The 16,513-nt window shown below is 40.1% G+C and overlaps 1 protein-coding gene across 1 annotated transcript; it reads left to right on the forward strand.

Moving 5' to 3' along the window:
• The first annotated feature begins 1,645 nt into the window (after positions 1-1,645).
• Positions 1,646-16,195, forward strand: OLAH (oleoyl-ACP hydrolase). The gene is given in 9 exon segments (XM_082044097.1): positions 1,646-1,700; positions 8,943-8,992; positions 8,994-9,009; positions 11,102-11,233; positions 12,874-13,012; positions 13,589-13,688; positions 14,611-14,786; positions 15,691-15,776; positions 16,002-16,195. Coding segments are annotated over 9 exon segments (849 nt in total). The 5' UTR covers positions 1,646-1,684; the 3' UTR covers positions 16,136-16,195.
• The last annotated feature ends 318 nt before the right edge of the window (positions 16,196-16,513 follow it).

Consider the following 16,513-nt stretch of genomic DNA (forward strand, 5'->3'; position numbering starts at 1 on the left):
TATCCTCACAATACTTGTAGTGTTACTGCTGGATGGGGTCCATAGTGGCAATTCCACCTCTCTTTTGTGCTGAGAACACCTGTGGTGGTTGTTGAACTCAAAAAATTCCTACAGTTTCCTTTTACTTACAGGACACAGAGCATCTGAGGACCAACAAATTCATTTTCTTATTCTACAGCATTCTTGTTGACAGTTTGCATTGTCTCACTAGCTTATTATAGCACCCGGTAACTTTTCTCTTATCTGATATTGCTGCCTGGAAGTGTTACAGTCTGGTTGTGGCTCTTGTTCTACAATAGTAGGAATTGATATTTGGATCCCTTCCTTGAACGTTCCTAGTTGAAAGCATTTCTGTAGGGTGAGCTTTATCCCAAAGCTATAAATGAGTCTCAAAAATTTGAGACCAAAACTGGGTTTCTAATCTGTGTGATGCATCTGAGATGACAGTATATGGGGTTTTTTGTTTATCATTTTGTGTGCCTCACCGTGTTCCCGTAGGAGGCTGTGGTTGGCCAGCAGTTTGCATTGCTAAGGTTGCTGCACTCTAGATCAGGTGGAGACCTCTGTGGAGGGCCACAAGGTTGTGCCCAGGCAGGGAGCACCTGAGCAGCCTTAGGGAGAAGTTTCAAGACTGCAATGTGGGCTGAGAGGCTGGTAGTATGAGAAAGCCTGTTTCCTGCCCACATTTCTCTGTTTAAATGTTCATTGTTCTAATTTAGGTTCTTACAAAATCTGGCTTTGGGAACTTAGACACAATTTCCCTGGTTTGGGTGTTTGCTGCAGGGAGCAAGTGCAGGAAGGGCTCCTCTAGGCAGCTGGGATCCTGCCATGGTATCTTTCTGTATCTGCAGCTGACAGGGCAGGGACAGGGCCAAACTGGTATTGGTGAAGTTTTGTTCTATCTCAGAAGTGGGTTTTTTTGGTTATACCAGTGAAGCAGTTCTATCAGTTACTAGGATGCTTCAGATAATGATAGGTCAACACATGTTCCTCTCCTACTGAGATAGCAACAAAAATGTCCATTTAGTTTTCTTTCATTTTCCATGGCCAGCCATGTATACAGACTGGCCATTTTTATGTGACTTCCATGCTTTATTTCTTTTTGCAAGACTGGAAAGTCAGCTTTTCTACTGGATTCTGCTGCCTCCAGGCTTTTCCCTGAGTACTCAAAAATTTTATTTTCTTCCTTGCTCAGCAGACCTTAGCACTATGTATTAAGTACAATAATAAAAAGAACTCTCTATTTGTTAAACTAAATGGGTTCTCTGTTAGCAGAACTGTCTTATGGCATTGAAACTAGCTGGCTGTCTTCACTCACGTACAGACTCATTCCTGCATCAAGCTAATAGGTGCATGGTGCTGAAAGTGTTCACCAAGCCATTGTCACATGCATGTTCTATAACCATTTTAATAACCTGAATTTCCATCTTAAAGCAGGTAGCTTTTCTGGAAAGCTGTTGCAGCATCTGATGGATCCAGTGGTTAAAAAAAAAATATCTTATTTATAGCCATGGTTAGTGCATGGACAAGCTGTAACCATTGCTTGGAACGTCCTCACTTCCCCATCCTTGTCTTCCACTCTGTTTGTAGAAGGTAATGTTTTATCTTTATAAACTCTTTTCTAGCCACACCGTGCACCAGATCTGGTTTGAATTCACTTTTCTTGAAGAGGCTGACCAGTGCTATGGGCAGAATTCCAGGTGAGATCTCTTCAATACTCTTTCAGGTGTCACTCATCTTTCCAAATCTCTCCAGGAGGTTCTGCTAATGCATCTCTAAGTCTTCCCTTCTGCAAATTCTGCTTTTCCCTCTATGTTTCAGCTGCATGATTCCTATTTTATTACTTGTGTGTACTTTTATGAGGCCATAATTAAGATTAATAATAAATTGAGATGCATGCTGGTTTTGATTCATTTAAGACTGTCTCTGTCTCAAGACTGCCCTAAAGGGAAGGCTTACTACTGCTTTCTTTTGGATGGTATGAGAACTGCTTAATTGCATGGCTCTCCATATAAGCAGCTAAGGGTGATTTTTTAAGAGAAAGATTTAAGTGTATCCTTATTTTTATCCTTTGAAGTTGAGTGATGAGGAAATGAAGTATAATTGCAGTAAATGTGCTAAAAATGATGCAGATTTGTTAAAATAATAAATAATTATTGACAATGAATAATGACTGTTGGAAGAGCAAACAAATTACACAATACATACAATCCAATGTATTTCACAACTGTCAGTATTTAAAGTCAACCTTTATTGAGCAACATACACAATTTAGTTCTTTAAATCTGTTGTGTACAACTGAGGAACACATGTTGCTTTGTTGCCTTAATTCAGGGATCTGTGTATGCTTATTTTACTGCTCAAAATGAGTCACATTAAACTACTACTAGCGAGTTGCAACTGCCCCAGCAATGTTTCTGTTGTTAAACAAGAATTACATTGGTGGGTTTCCAGTACTAATATCTACTGGATAAAAAGATTACTTCTGCACTATTTCACTATCATTTCTGAAAGAATCATGCTTACTAGTCATCCTTTAAGTGTTTTACCCACTTTTAATCTTGCAGATAGCTAGAAGTGACAGGTTACTTCATGCATTTCAGTTGCTATGACGTGCAGAATGCACACTGCTTATACAGAATAGTAGATGTTGTCATTTACCATCAATTGGTAGTAAATAAGTTTCAGTTTTTTGAGAATGCAGGTATTTTTTGACTTACCATTAGGTCCACTTGTATTAGTTTTGTGGTCCAAAAGAGACTGAAAATTGCCATAAAGCAGCAGCTAAGAAATCTCTAAGGATAGGGAACTTCTGAGGAGTATTTTATTTGAGAGTCTTAGAGGGTGGTTTTCAGTGGAGCCACACTCTGCCATCTGTGATGCACGGAAGCCAACTCAGCACGGCCACTACGAAGGCTGGTCCTGGATCTGCTTTGTGCCAGGAGAAAGGCAGCAACACAAGGGATAAGGAGGGGTGGAAAAACGTTACAGCACTGAGTGGTAAGAGAAACCCCTCCTTACCCTCTAAGTTACCCTCTGAGAGACCTTACAGAACAGGTAGGAGGCCTTGAGTCTGATGGATGAAGCGCAGAATGAGATAGAGGAGGAACCTGTGCAAACGTTCTTGCCAAGGTCAGAGAGACCAACCCCTCACAACAAAACCTGCATTAAGATCAGTGCCAAGAAGAAACAATGGTGAGTTATGGTCATTGGTGATTCCCCCCTGAGTGGAATGGAATGACCTGTTTGCAGACTGGACCCTCTTTTCAGGGAAGTTTGCTGCCTCCCTGGGGTCTGAATTAGGGATGTCACCATAGGACTGAAGAGCCTAGTACAACCTTCAGACTACTGTCCATTCCTGCTCTTTCACATGGGTAGAAATGATGTCATGTCAAAAAGTCTGAGGCCTATCAAGAAGAACGCTAAAAAATATAGAAGCACAGGTAGTGTTTTCTTCAGCCCTCCCAGTAATGGAGGAAGACTTTGGAACAAACAGGCGACCCCGGGATATCAGTACCTGGCTTCAGGGTTGGTGCCTCTGCCAAAACTTCAGGTTTTTAAACCATGGAAGAGCCTTCAAGAGACAAGGTATTCTGGGCCTGATGAGATCCACTTGTCCTGATGGGAAAACGCATCTTTAGGTGTAAGCAGGAGGGACTGATTGAGAGAGGTTTAAACTAGAATCAGTGCAGGAAAGGAGATACCAACAGGATTGCAACAGGTAAGCCAAGGGTTAGCATGTCATTGCCTGAAGGTGGCAATTAACACTGCTTCTGGGAGCATGGATGGCTTAAGGGCATATCTGAAATGTTTGTACACCAACACACACAGTATGAAAAACAAACAGGATGAACTGAAAGTGTTGCTCAACTCCCAGAGCTACAATATCATTGGTATTAGCAAGATTTGGTGGAATGAGTCCCACAACTGGAGTGCTGGAATGGAGGGCTACAAGCTGTTCAGGAGGGATCGGCAGGGAATATGAGGTGGAGGTGTCATGTGTAAGAGAGAGGTTTGATTGCACAGCCCTTAGAGTTAGCGATGATGTGGTTGAGAGCCTCTGGGTGAGGATTAGGGGGATGGAAAACAAAGGAGATGTTGTACTGGGTGTCTACTACTGATTGCCCAGACAGGAGGTAAGCACCAACAAGTTATTCTACAGGCAATCAGGAGAAATTTCTGGATCAGTAGCTCTCATCCTTATGGCAGACTTCAACTTCCCAGAGATAACTGGGAGTGTCATACTGCCATGATGAGCAGGTCTCAGAAATTCTTGAAGTCTGTAGGAGATAACTTCTTGACACAAGTACTCAGTGAGCCAACTAGGAAAGACGCCCTCCTAGACATGCTGTTTGTGAATAGAGAAGAACTCATGGGGGATGTGATGGTAGGTGGCTATCTTGGCCACGGTGACCATGAAATGGTTGATTTTAAAATTTTCAGTGTAATGAGAAAAAAGGACAGCAGAGTTTCTACCCTGGACTTCAGGAGAGCAAACTTTAAGATATTCAGGGAGCCATTATATTTAGCAGAGTACCCTTGGAATCTGCATTTGTGGACTTAGGAGTCCATGAGTGTTAATCAGTTTTCAAGAAGCACCTTTCAGAAGCAAAGGAGGAGGCAATTCCACTGTGTGTTAAGTCACGCAAGTGAGACAGAAGACCAGCTTGGCTGAACAGAGAACTTCTCATGGAGCTCAAGAGAAAAAGAAATTGTGTGATTTCTGAAAGTGAGGTCAGGTTTTGCAGGAATATTATAGAGCTGTTGTTCATATATTCAGGGAGAAAACATGAAAGGCCAAAGCTCAATTAGGGTTGAAACTGGCCAGTGGTGCTTCAGATAAGAAGAAAGCCTTTTTAAAACATGTTAATAGCAAGAGGATGTTGAAGATGCTCATCTAGTAGGGATGAAGAAAATGCAGAGGCATTCAATTTTTTTTTGCCTTGGTCTTTAATAATACTGATAGATACTGGGCTGTCTCGTCCCGAGTCGGAGGACTGCGACTGTGGGAACAGTGACTTTCTATTTGTGGACACTGGAATTGTAAGGGACCAGCTGTTCCAGCTGAATGTTCACAAGTCCTTGGGCCTGATGGGATTCACCCCACAGTACTGAGGGAGCTAGCACATGTTACAGCAAGACCGCTCTTGATCATCTACCAAAGGTCTTGGGAGTCTGGCGAGGTCCCTGCTGGCTGGAAGCTAGCCTAGGTTATTCCAATTTACCAAAAGGGTGCGAGGGAAGACCCAGGAACTACAGACCTGTTAGTCTAACTGTTGGAGAATGGCCAAGAGAGAAAGGGCATGAGACCCTCTCTACGAAGAGGATCTCTTCTAGTTAGCATGAGTAGGCCTCAGTTAGCATGAGCTGAGCAAGGGTAAGTGAGAAGGTATTGCCTGAGAAAGGCCTGGATAAACAAGTCTCAGGAGGCAGCTCCGAGATAACGAGGGAATTCACATACCAGGGGGGGCCACAGAAGGGGATGGACTCATTATGTATGTTGGGATGGGCTCATTACGTATGCTATCAAATCGGTGTTTGACAAGTAGGCATAATTAATAGAACTGCTTTATAAAGGTCTATGCTATAAATAGAATTGCCACTGCTTATAAGGGTCTGCTATAAATAGAATTGCTATTAATAGAACTGCTATAAAAGTCTGTGCTCTGTGACCACTATAAATGCCCGCGATTCGAAGCAATAAACGAAGTATGTTTATCATCCGCATCGGATGGCTGCATTTCTTCCTCCGTCGCCGCAGGCCAGAACCCATGCCGGGGTCTTGACCCCCGACATCTAACGTGAGTTCCTGGAAAAATTATGGAGAAGATTGTACTGAGTATTATGGAAAGGCATTTAAAGAATAATGCAACTGTCAGGCATGGTCAACATGGGTTCACAAACGGAAAGTCTTGTTTAACTAATTTGATCTCCTGTCATAAGGTCACCCGCCTCATGGGCCAAGGGAAGACATTAAATATAGTTTTTCTGGATTTTAGTAAAGCTTTTGATACTGTCCTGCACAGCATCCTTCTGGATAAGTTGTCCAGCTGTGGGATGAGCGGGTTCATGGTGCGCTGGGTGAAGAACTGGCTGAAAAACAGAGCTCAAAGGGTTGTAGTGAATGAGGCTACATCTGGCTGGTGACCAGTCACCAGCGGTGCTCCTCAGGGTTCAGTTCTAGGTTCAGTTCTGGTCAATATATTTATCAATGATCTGGATGCAGGAGTTGAATGCACCATTAGCAAGTTTGCTGATGGCAAACTGGGAGGTGCTGCTGACTCTCTTTAGGAATGGGAGGCCTTGCAGAGGGATCTAGATAGATTAGAACTTTGGGATATGATTAATGGGATGAAATTTAACAAGTCCAAATGCTGGATTCTGCGTTTAGGATGGAGTAACGCTGGGCATAAGTATAAATTGGGAGAGGAGTGTCTGGAGAGCAGACCTGCAGAAAGGGACATGGGGGTGTTGGGTGGCAGCAGCTCAGTGTGAGTCAGCAGTGTGAGCCCTGGCAGCCAAGGGGGCAAACCCCATCCTGGGGAGCATCAAACACAGCGTCACCAGCCAGTCAAAAAAAGTGAGTGTCCTGCTGTGTTCAATGCTGGTGAGGCCTCACCTCAGGTACTGTGTGCACTTCTGGGCCCCACAATTTGAGAAGGGCATGAAGGTCCTTGAATGTGTCCAGAGGAGGGCAAGAAACGTTGACAGGGCTGGCAGGAATGTCCTGTGAGAAGCGGCTGAGCACTTTGGGCTTGTCTAGTTTGGAGAAAAGGAGGCTGAGGGGTGACCTCATGGCTCTCGACAGCCTCCTGAGAAGGGGAGGTGGGGAGTGAAATGCTGAGCTCTTCTCCCTGGGATCCAGTGATATGACATGAGGGAACGATTCAAGCTGTGCCAGGGGAGGTTTAGACTGGACATAAGGAAGTGTTTCTTTACTGAAAGGTTGTTCAAACACTGGAACAGGCTCCCTAGGGAGGTGGTTGATGCCCCAAGGCTGTTGGTGTTTAAGAGGCATTTGGACAATGCCCTTAACATTTCAACTTTTGATCAGCCCTAAATAGGTCGGGCAGTTGGACTAGATGATCATTGTGTCAATACGTCCCTTCCAACTTCATAGTCTAGTCTATTCTGTTCTGTGCTAGTGCTGAGTTGGCAAAGCTGGCTCTGTAAAGCCTTCTTTTACCTTCAGCCCTGGAAATGGCAAACATAATTTTGTTGAGAGTGACACCTCCTGGAACTGCTTAATTTGTGAAAATATTAATTTTTCATATGAAAACAAATAAATTTATAGTATTTGGATACAGAGAAAAAATTTAGAAGGCAAGCAAAACCAACCAATACATACAATTTATAATTTTATTATTTTAGGGAACTATCATGCTATTTGATTAATGCTATACTTTCAAAATCTTAACCTATTTTATTTTCAGCCTTAGTTAGGAAATAATAGTTTCCAGTAGTATTTTATTACTTTTAGGAACATTATTGGTTGACCTGACATTTATAACAGCTGGCTTTCATAACATTAACGCTGGGTGTCAGATTTTACAGTTGGCACAGTTTGAGGTAGGAATAAATAAAGCATATTAGGTACTTTATTATAAGTTGTACCTTATAATCAAATACCTCTTATAGAACATACATCATATGGAGAAGCAGTACTGGGCATGACAGCACAGGTCAGGACTAGCAAATATAACCTACTTTAAATTGTGCACCTTCCAGACATAGGTGTGCCTCATCTTACTTCACGATAATTACAACAGAAAAGTCCTGTGAAAGAAGCCTTAGCAACACTTTCCACTTTTGCCATTTGGAAGTGGCAGCTGCAGGGCCCAGGACCAGCCTTTACTGTGGAGCCCACGCTTTTTTCCATGGAAACTGCTGCAGTCAGAAGAGGCGGGATAAGGGAGAAATACTGACATTTGACAAACAGTGGAACCTGAGCAACACTGGAATTTTGGCTTGTTTGTCACATTAATTTAGGGTTCCCCAGGCAAGCAGAAATCAGCAGGGAGTAGAAAACTGCAGACTTCATTTGGGAAACTGCTTACTGACTGGCTAAGTCAACAGGCAGGCTTTTCTCTTACTGCCACAGATTTTTCAGTTTCCTAGAAATGAAGAATGATGTGAAACCCACAAAGTAGTCCAGCTTGTGTGTCTCAAGTTAAGCATCGGAAGCCATTTGAGCACTCAGATTCATTAGTTTCGGCCGCTACTTTTGCATGTTTTTGTTATCACTACTGATATTTTGGTGGAGTAACAACAACAACAACAAGCCAGTATTCCTAGTACTACAAATGCAATTACAAAATATACTGGTGGTTTTAGGTTGCTGATAGCATCTGGTCCCCAGGGGTACAACACAGGAGATAATAGAGGTCATTCGCACACAGCTATGTCTTCCAGCTTGTAGAAATTATAACTGGCCTACTAACCAAATGCAGTGTCTTATTCAAATCAGGCAATGTTCTTCTACGTTAACATTTTCAGGCCCCTACAAAACTGTCCAGCAGAGGTGTGGGCACTGTACATTTCGATATAGTTCTTACAAAAGACTGTCTTTTCTTGTTTACTTTATGCAGGCTTTTTCTTCAGCGAGGTGTGGGGCTCCATATTGAAACTGGTATAACTTCAGCACCATCATGGGCATGTTGAACTGTGCTTTGTCAGTCTCTGGGACCGATCTGTCCCTGCGCTTTCCATATCTTGCTTCCAATGCTGTGTGTCAGGCCAAGCCCCTGATGCCTCAGGCCCAGCCCCTGATGCCTCAGGCCCTGCCTCTTTTCCAGGGTGTGGGCTGCTCCCCTTGAGCCTGGAGAAGACTTAAAGCAGTGGCTGTGCCACCTGGGTGCACATCCCTCCTCTCCTGCCAGGCTGCCTCTGCTCCCATCGCTGCTGGTACGTAGAAATCCCGATTCCTGCTTCTTTCTGTGCAGCGCTGGGAAGTGGATCCATCCTAGGGCTGTCTTTTCCAGGTACTGGTGGTTTTTCCTACCTATTCAAGTATTTGCAGCTACAATCAGCTGGGTGGATGGAGATGGAATAAGCCTGTATGAGTAGAAAGTGTGAAAGTTTCTCAACGACTGCTAATGTATCTTTAAATAGTTTAGTGACTTCAACTACATGTCCTTCTTCATCATACTTGATATTTTTCTCTCCCCTTTGGAATCGGTTTGAGAGAGATTTTTCTTTTCTTATTTGACTGTCAAGTTAAAATATTGGCTTCAGAAATGTTTGAGGTTTTGTGTCTTTTTGTGGAAGAAGTGACTGTCTAAACGGGATTAATGGTACTGAAGCTAAATGAATCTACCAGAGGAATTATGTCCTCTGCAGAATTGGTTCCCCTATCCTCCAGCTATTTTTAAGTTCACATTGTCTACCCAGTGATTCTTGATACAAGTTTTTTTTTGGCTTGCTCTTCTTATAGTTTCTTTGAGATGATTCTTAACAAATGTTGACAAACTTTCCAGTTTAAATATATGTGAAAATCAAGAAATTGCCACAGCAACATTTGTGTGGATTTTCTTCTGTCTTACTTCGTTATGTATTTTTAAAATGGGTTTGAATTGCTGCCTGTTCTCGTCTGGTTGCATTTCTCAAACTTTTTGTGCAGGTGAAAAAGACTGCACGTAGGCACGTAGATGTATTTTGTGATTAATCAGCCCTTGCCTATACTGAGCTATATTCAAAGAAGGAAATAATATGCATAATGTTTTGCAGCATTTTGGAAATAGAATTTTGCTGTTTGTTATCCCTTAGTTGCTATTTTTCAGTCTTTTGAGCAAGAACATGTGAGTTTATTGTAACGGTTGCAGAAGACATTTTATTTAAAAATTCTGTATCACTGTTGCTTCTAATTAATTTATCTTTACTAGGTATTTCTGTTGCACATGGTGTTCCCAGGTTCTTTTGCCAGCACACAAGCAGTAGCAGGGTGTCACCTCAGTGCTTATGTCCACAAACCTGATAAGCAGGAATAAAGGACATGAAAATCAGGAAAGAAGAATAAAAATGGCTGAAACTTGCTTTTTTCTTCAAATAGTAAAGACAGTATCTGATGCTAGAGACAACAGAGTTGTCATCTTCAATGCTATTTTTCCTTCGCAGTGAGAAGGAAGGAGTAGTTATAAATTGTGCTTTAGCTGTTGCATCTGTCAGTGAGTAAACAAAAATATTAATGTTGCTGTAATAAAGCTGAATGTGGTTGTGGTTACTCTGCTGTCTTAAAAAGAATATAACAAAATCAGAAAAAGTCCAGAGATGCACAGTGATGCTGGTCATGAGTATGGAAGCAGCGCCCTAGGAGGGATACCAAAGCAAGCCAAAGGCTTTTCATTCAGGAAAAAGGCTGACTGCAGCCAGAGACAGTATGACAGAAGATCTCAGAAATGCCCTGCGGCAAATCCTGAGGGATGCACTATTCACTTTCTTTGCAGTACTGCTCTGTGGCCATGAAATGAAGCTGCAGGAGTTGGATTAAAAACAAAAAAGGAGCTTATTCTTTATGCAACCAACAGTAGGGCTGTGCAACTCATTGAAAGAGGATGTCATAGATGGCACCTGTTCATAGGAATTGAAGGAGAGACTGGATAAATACATGAAAGATAAATTCATAGATGTTTCCTATATATAAAGAAACTGCATCCAGTTCCCTTGACATCCATTTTACCACTGCATTAGAGAGAATATTGAACCAGGTGGTCCTTATGTCTTCTAGGTCTTTAGATGTACCTTGTATTTTTGTGTATGTTCTAAAAACCTGTGTTTTTAAATGGTCATCTTGAAATCCTATATCGATTTTTTTCTACTGCTTGTTACATTCTTTGTGCACAGTGATTTGAATAGGAGAAAATATTAACTAGGGGTGTTGCCCAATACAATTTCATCACCATTTATAAAACCAGAACTGGTTTCCACTGTTGCATGAAGATATCTAACAGATTGTTGTGCCATAAGCAGTTCTGATGACAGAAAATATTGCGGCCCATTGTTTCAAATTAAACTTCATTCACTCTAATTTTCCTATAGCTGAAGAGTCTTGTTCTCGAATGACGTTTGGTTTTCTTGTTTTTTCTTGTTGTTTGTTTGTTTTTAGAAATGGAGAAAGTGGTTGCTTGTCCATACAAAAGGCCAAATGCTCTCTGTAGGTTGATTTGCTTTCCGTGGGCTGGGAGTGGAACTTCTCATCTTGCTCGATGGGGCAAACTCTTCAGCAGCTCAACTGAAGGTTAGTCATTTGTGTAGTTAAAGGAGAAGTTAAGCAAGTCTGAAATACATGGTAGCCACCTTTTTTAAATGAAATATAATGGTCTTGAAAGCACTTCAGTCTTTTTCCAAGGGGTCTTACCCAGAAAGGAATTCCATTAGAAATTAGCATTGCCATTAGCATGCTGAGTTTACTAAGTTTCTGTACTACCTTAGACCAAATTATATTTGGCTAGGTTAAAAAGTTACATTCTCAGAGCTAAATTTCACAAGATTGTGGTACGCCTGACTGCTTCAGAAATTATTGGTATGATTCAGAAACAGCAATACACTGGCATATTATTAATATGATAAAAAAGTCATCAGCAAGGTTAACAGTGAAGATCTGAGAACTATTTTTAATGTTGAGAGACTGCACAGAATGAATTTCTGTCATCCAGAGTGTTTGCATGGTTTTGCACTCATATCAAAACCAAAGTTTAAACTATGGATTTATAACAGTGAAATTACATTTAGTTAAAGTGTGAAGTAATTCTCGCTGCTATCAGGCTACATCAGCACTAAAAAGACCTGTTGCTGAATTGTGCGAAGAGGAACTAAGGCCATTTTCCAGGCCTTCCACAAATAAGAAAAATAATCTAGCATTTATAGACAGCATTACTACTGCGATTGTACAAGTCCTCTAAATGCTTGTATGCTTTCTGTAAAAACTTGCAGAAGTCACATCAAATTTTCCTTGACGTTTTAAATTTAAAAAAAACCCACTTTTGTCCACTGGAACTGCTTCCAGCAAAGTTACTAAGGAGATGGCCTAGGAGCAACTGCAGGCACGGATTAATAAAATCGTGGTGTAGCATGCTCTTTCAAAGATGTTTTGTGCAGATTGGAAGTATAGAAGATGCAAACATTTCTGTACAGCTGTCTATGGTATCAGGTAGTGGTTTATTCTACCTCTTCTAAAATACTTTGTCTGACCCATTACTTCCATATGAGTTTGGCAACGTGTGATGTCAAGAAGATTTTAGAAAATCAACTTTTTTTTCTTTTCTATTTATTCCTGTCTCTAAACAGTGGGAGGGAAATCCCCAGATTTGAAAGGAATAAAAGCATGCAATATGTCCTTCCATATACATATAAACTGCCATCCATTTATACTATGCTTCCACATTTTACTACATGCAGTGCTGAAGAGCCTGCAAAGAACAAGGACTGTATGATTCTAATATAGTTTAACTTTCTAATGCTGCCATTGAAAGGATGTATTTTACTCAACCCTCAAACTTATTGTTATTGAAATTAATGAATTGTGGTTATTTGTTAGTAATATTAATAATGATAAAGTTGCTTTGAAACCTCAGCTGAGAGCAGGACCTTGTGGATTTCTGACCCAAGGCATTTATCTAACAGATCAACGGGAGACGCATCGTTTGTGAGTGAAGGAAGGGACAGAGACCTAATCTCTCACAGAATTAAAAGACAGCAGTAGCAACAGCAAATACACTGTATAAACTGTGAGAAAGGTTAATTTAAATAATCTAGATATTCTGCAGAACAGATTTTAAAACTTTTTACTGTTTCTATTTCTACTGTTTCTACTGTTTTACTGTTTCTATTTGAAATAACTGTAATTCTTTTCCCTCCCTTCTTCTACCTCTTCCGCAGTGTTCTGTGTAAGGCTTCCTGGAAGAGAATCTCGTCTTAAGGAGCCTTTTCCAAAAGACATGACAACCGTAGTTAATGAAATCACAAGTGTTTTGTTAGAAGAATTGCAGGAAAAACCATTTGCATTTTTTGGTCACAGGTAAAAATATATACATTTTTAGGTACCCTGGTGAAGGAGTTTTGTATTTGAACACTAGGAGTAGATAGTTACTTGCCCTTATCTGAAAAACTTTAGGAAAATACACTTCTGCAAAGGTCTTCATTCAAGTCGTCCTAAAACACGCTGTTGATCTCAAAGACTCTGGTTATTTGTTAGGTCAGGCACAATATCCTCTAAGAATGACAGTGGTGTGATTTATTTTCTTCTAGCAATGATACATTATAGTTCTATTTACCCTTAATATTTGTGTCAGTGCTTACTCTCCGTGAATGCAGGGGGTGAACCATTTGTAAAACACATGGATTTTGAAGATCACTTAGTCCCAAGTATTCAAAATAACTGTTCTTATTGCAAAAGGGTCTGACTTGTAATACTAGACTGTATAGGAATACATTTGATGTCTATTAACAAATATCACTATAATTTACTTGTCATATATGGTTTCAGTAACTGTTCAAGATAGCCAGTTAGTGCTGAAATTCAAATAATGCTTAAATGTTCCAGTTTTTACATATGTTTTATCTTATTTTGCTTTAATTTCTCTTTTTGCTACAGTTTTGGATCTTACATTAGTTTTGCAGTTGCGCTACACTTGAAAGAAAAGTACGGACTGGAGCCGATCCATCTTTTTATATCAGCGGGACATGCCCCAAATGTGAGTTACAGCATCACTAACAGTACAAACCACAACAGTATATTAGCTACCAAGAGCAAAAATAACATTTTACAATACAGTATGCAGAGTTGCTTTGATATAAAACAAGCATTAACCTTAGCTCAGGGAGAACGGTCTTCTTAAGCTAATGCCACCATTTTTTAATACTGTATTATTTACTATGGCCTTTGGCTTAATACTAAAATGTAATCAAAACAAAATAGAAAGTGCCACTCCCTACTCTGTCTCATGTGAACGGTCTAAACTAAGCTTTCATAAACCTCCTGCACCAGCCCTCAGTACATTTGTGCATTTCTTTCTTTTCTTCCTCCTTCTTCGCTGGCTTTTTAACCTGTCCTCAGTTCCTTCAGCTTCTGGTGGTTCTGCTCATCTTTCTCAGGAAAACAACAGTGAAGTGGCTTTTCCCCAGCCCTCCTGTACTCAGTCAGCATTTGCTCTTTCCATTCTTCTGTTTCTGGGGCTTCTTAGCAGTCCTGAGTACAGGCTAGTACTTCATGGAAGCAATCATTATTCCTGCAAATTTCCATAATCGATTGGTCTCTCCAGTCCTTCATTAGTCAGATTTGTGCCCACTGCTAGGCTTTTCTTTCTCTTAAATACATTCTGTTATTAGCTGTATTTCAATAGTAAGAGTCAAACTTTGAACAAAATTCAATCAATGGTTACTTGTCTGTCGAAGTTTCAGACCCTGAGGGTGCTTGGCTCACTCATAATCTGTATTTTCAGAAAACAGTCTACTAACCCTTTCCAAGAAGTATTCTCTGTGTATGTAAAACTAATCAGCCATTTTATTTTGGACACAGAGAATCACTGTCCTTTTTTACTAAAACAATTCTTAATGAAAATATTATTTGAAGTATGTTATATGCAACATCTGATCTGATTTGTCTTGTGCTGACAGTCTGAAGAATTTCTTCAAATAAAAAGCACACCCATATTTGATATAAAAGATGAAGACATTCTTACATATATACAGTTTTTAGGAGGAACTCCTCCTGAGCTTATGCAAAATGAAGACATTAGGAAACATCTGATACATACTTTCAAAGAAGATATTAGAGTTCTTCAGACATTTTCGTAAGTTTTACAGTTTTGTATTACATTTATATTTATATTTTACAGTTTTACTTTTGTCTGATCATTTCAGGTTTTCTTTTTTCTCTGGAATTTGTTCTTGTTTCTGCTCTAAAAAGATTATGAAATAGTAAACATAGTTTTCTCTTTTGTGTGCTTTTCCATTTATATTGTAGTATTTAAGCCCCAGATGAAAACACTGCTTACTGTAGCAACCACTGCTGCTATTACACCAGTGAATGTCATGGTAGAATGACAGTTCTACTCAGGATCCAAAGTCAGGAGCCACTAAAAGGAATATTCTCACATCTTTTATTGTTATCCGAGGCTCATAAGCTGAACTGATCATGCATCGGGATCACTGCATTCAGCCTCCTGACTCAAGGCACCCTAGCCTAACCAGAGCAAAGAATCCCTGGGTTCAAGGCATCCAGAAAGCGACTGGCTGCTTCTGTCCTCCCTGCTGTCCCCACTGGATCCTATGCAACTGCTCACATAGCTGAGTGGTGATGCTTTCTTACCCTGGCAGAGATAAGGACACTCTTGGATGTGGGACCCATTTTGGCCTTAGGAACCTGACACTGATAAGGCCCTGAAATATTAGAACTTGAATATAAGCAGACAACATAATCGTTTATTGTAGGTGGGAATTTTTATTGCAGGTTGAAGTGCTTTTTTTCCTAATTGTTTGCTCATTCTTTCTTTAAAATTTTAGACCTAATTGCTGTAGGATAAGGAGCTAGAAATCTTACAGTAATTTCTTCCCTGATGTTCTGCACAATCAATGCCTGAAGTTTGTTACGTTTTGGAGGAGAAAGAAAAACTATTTCCTATGTGGAAGCAAACCTCAAACATAAGTGTCTTATGGAAAGTAACTTTTTTTTACTACTCCTCTTTATGTTCACAGTTTTGAGACAGCAGAAAGGAAGACTCCCTTATCTTGTGATATCACCTGCTTTAATGGGTCTGAAGATAATCCACATGATTCAAAAGGTACTTTGCTTAAATGATTTTCCTCTTAGGCCTTTTCCTAAGAAGAGTTTTCTGGGGTCTTTTATCTCTTTCTTGAATGAAACAGATCAACAGAGCCATCTCAATGTGTTAACCAAAATAGTTGATATGGGATTTAAAATAATTATTAAATAATAATTTTGAAATAGTTATGTAAAATGACCACAATGGTTGTAATTTCTCTGATACTTTAAATCTCTTTTTCAGCCTGGTATGACCTAACAAGTGGAGACGTTTCTTTTTACAAGCTTCCTGGAGGTCACTTCTATCTGCTGGAACCCTCTAATGAAATTTTCTTGACAAAACACATAACAAAATGTATAGAAAATGCTGGCCCATGAGTTATTTCCCTCTATTTTAATGACAGGAGCTGTAAGATTAGTCCACAGCACTTCATAATATGTCACTCTTTCTGTAGAATTTCATGCAGTTATGCATAAGAGTTGTTCTGTTCCTCAAGAACTTAGCTGTAATCCTTCAAAAGGAGGAGTTTTTCTGATTTTTTTAAAAACTAAACATTGGCTTTGGGTCTTAAAAACTAAAAAAAAAAAAAAGTTTTATCTTTCCCCTCTTCTCATCTTGCGTTTGCACAAACCTTTCACTTCCTATGGAACAAAGAAACCTCATTTGCAAAAAATACTTCTAGAGCTTCTCTGTTTATGTGCTCCTGTAAAAACGCTAAATAGAATGTAATACTCACAGAAACCCACAATTCTTAC

Source organism: Streptopelia decaocto (assembly GCF_964273445.1).
Source record: "Streptopelia decaocto genome assembly, chromosome: 2".
Classification (NCBI taxonomy): Eukaryota; Metazoa; Chordata; class Aves; order Columbiformes; family Columbidae; genus Streptopelia; species Streptopelia decaocto.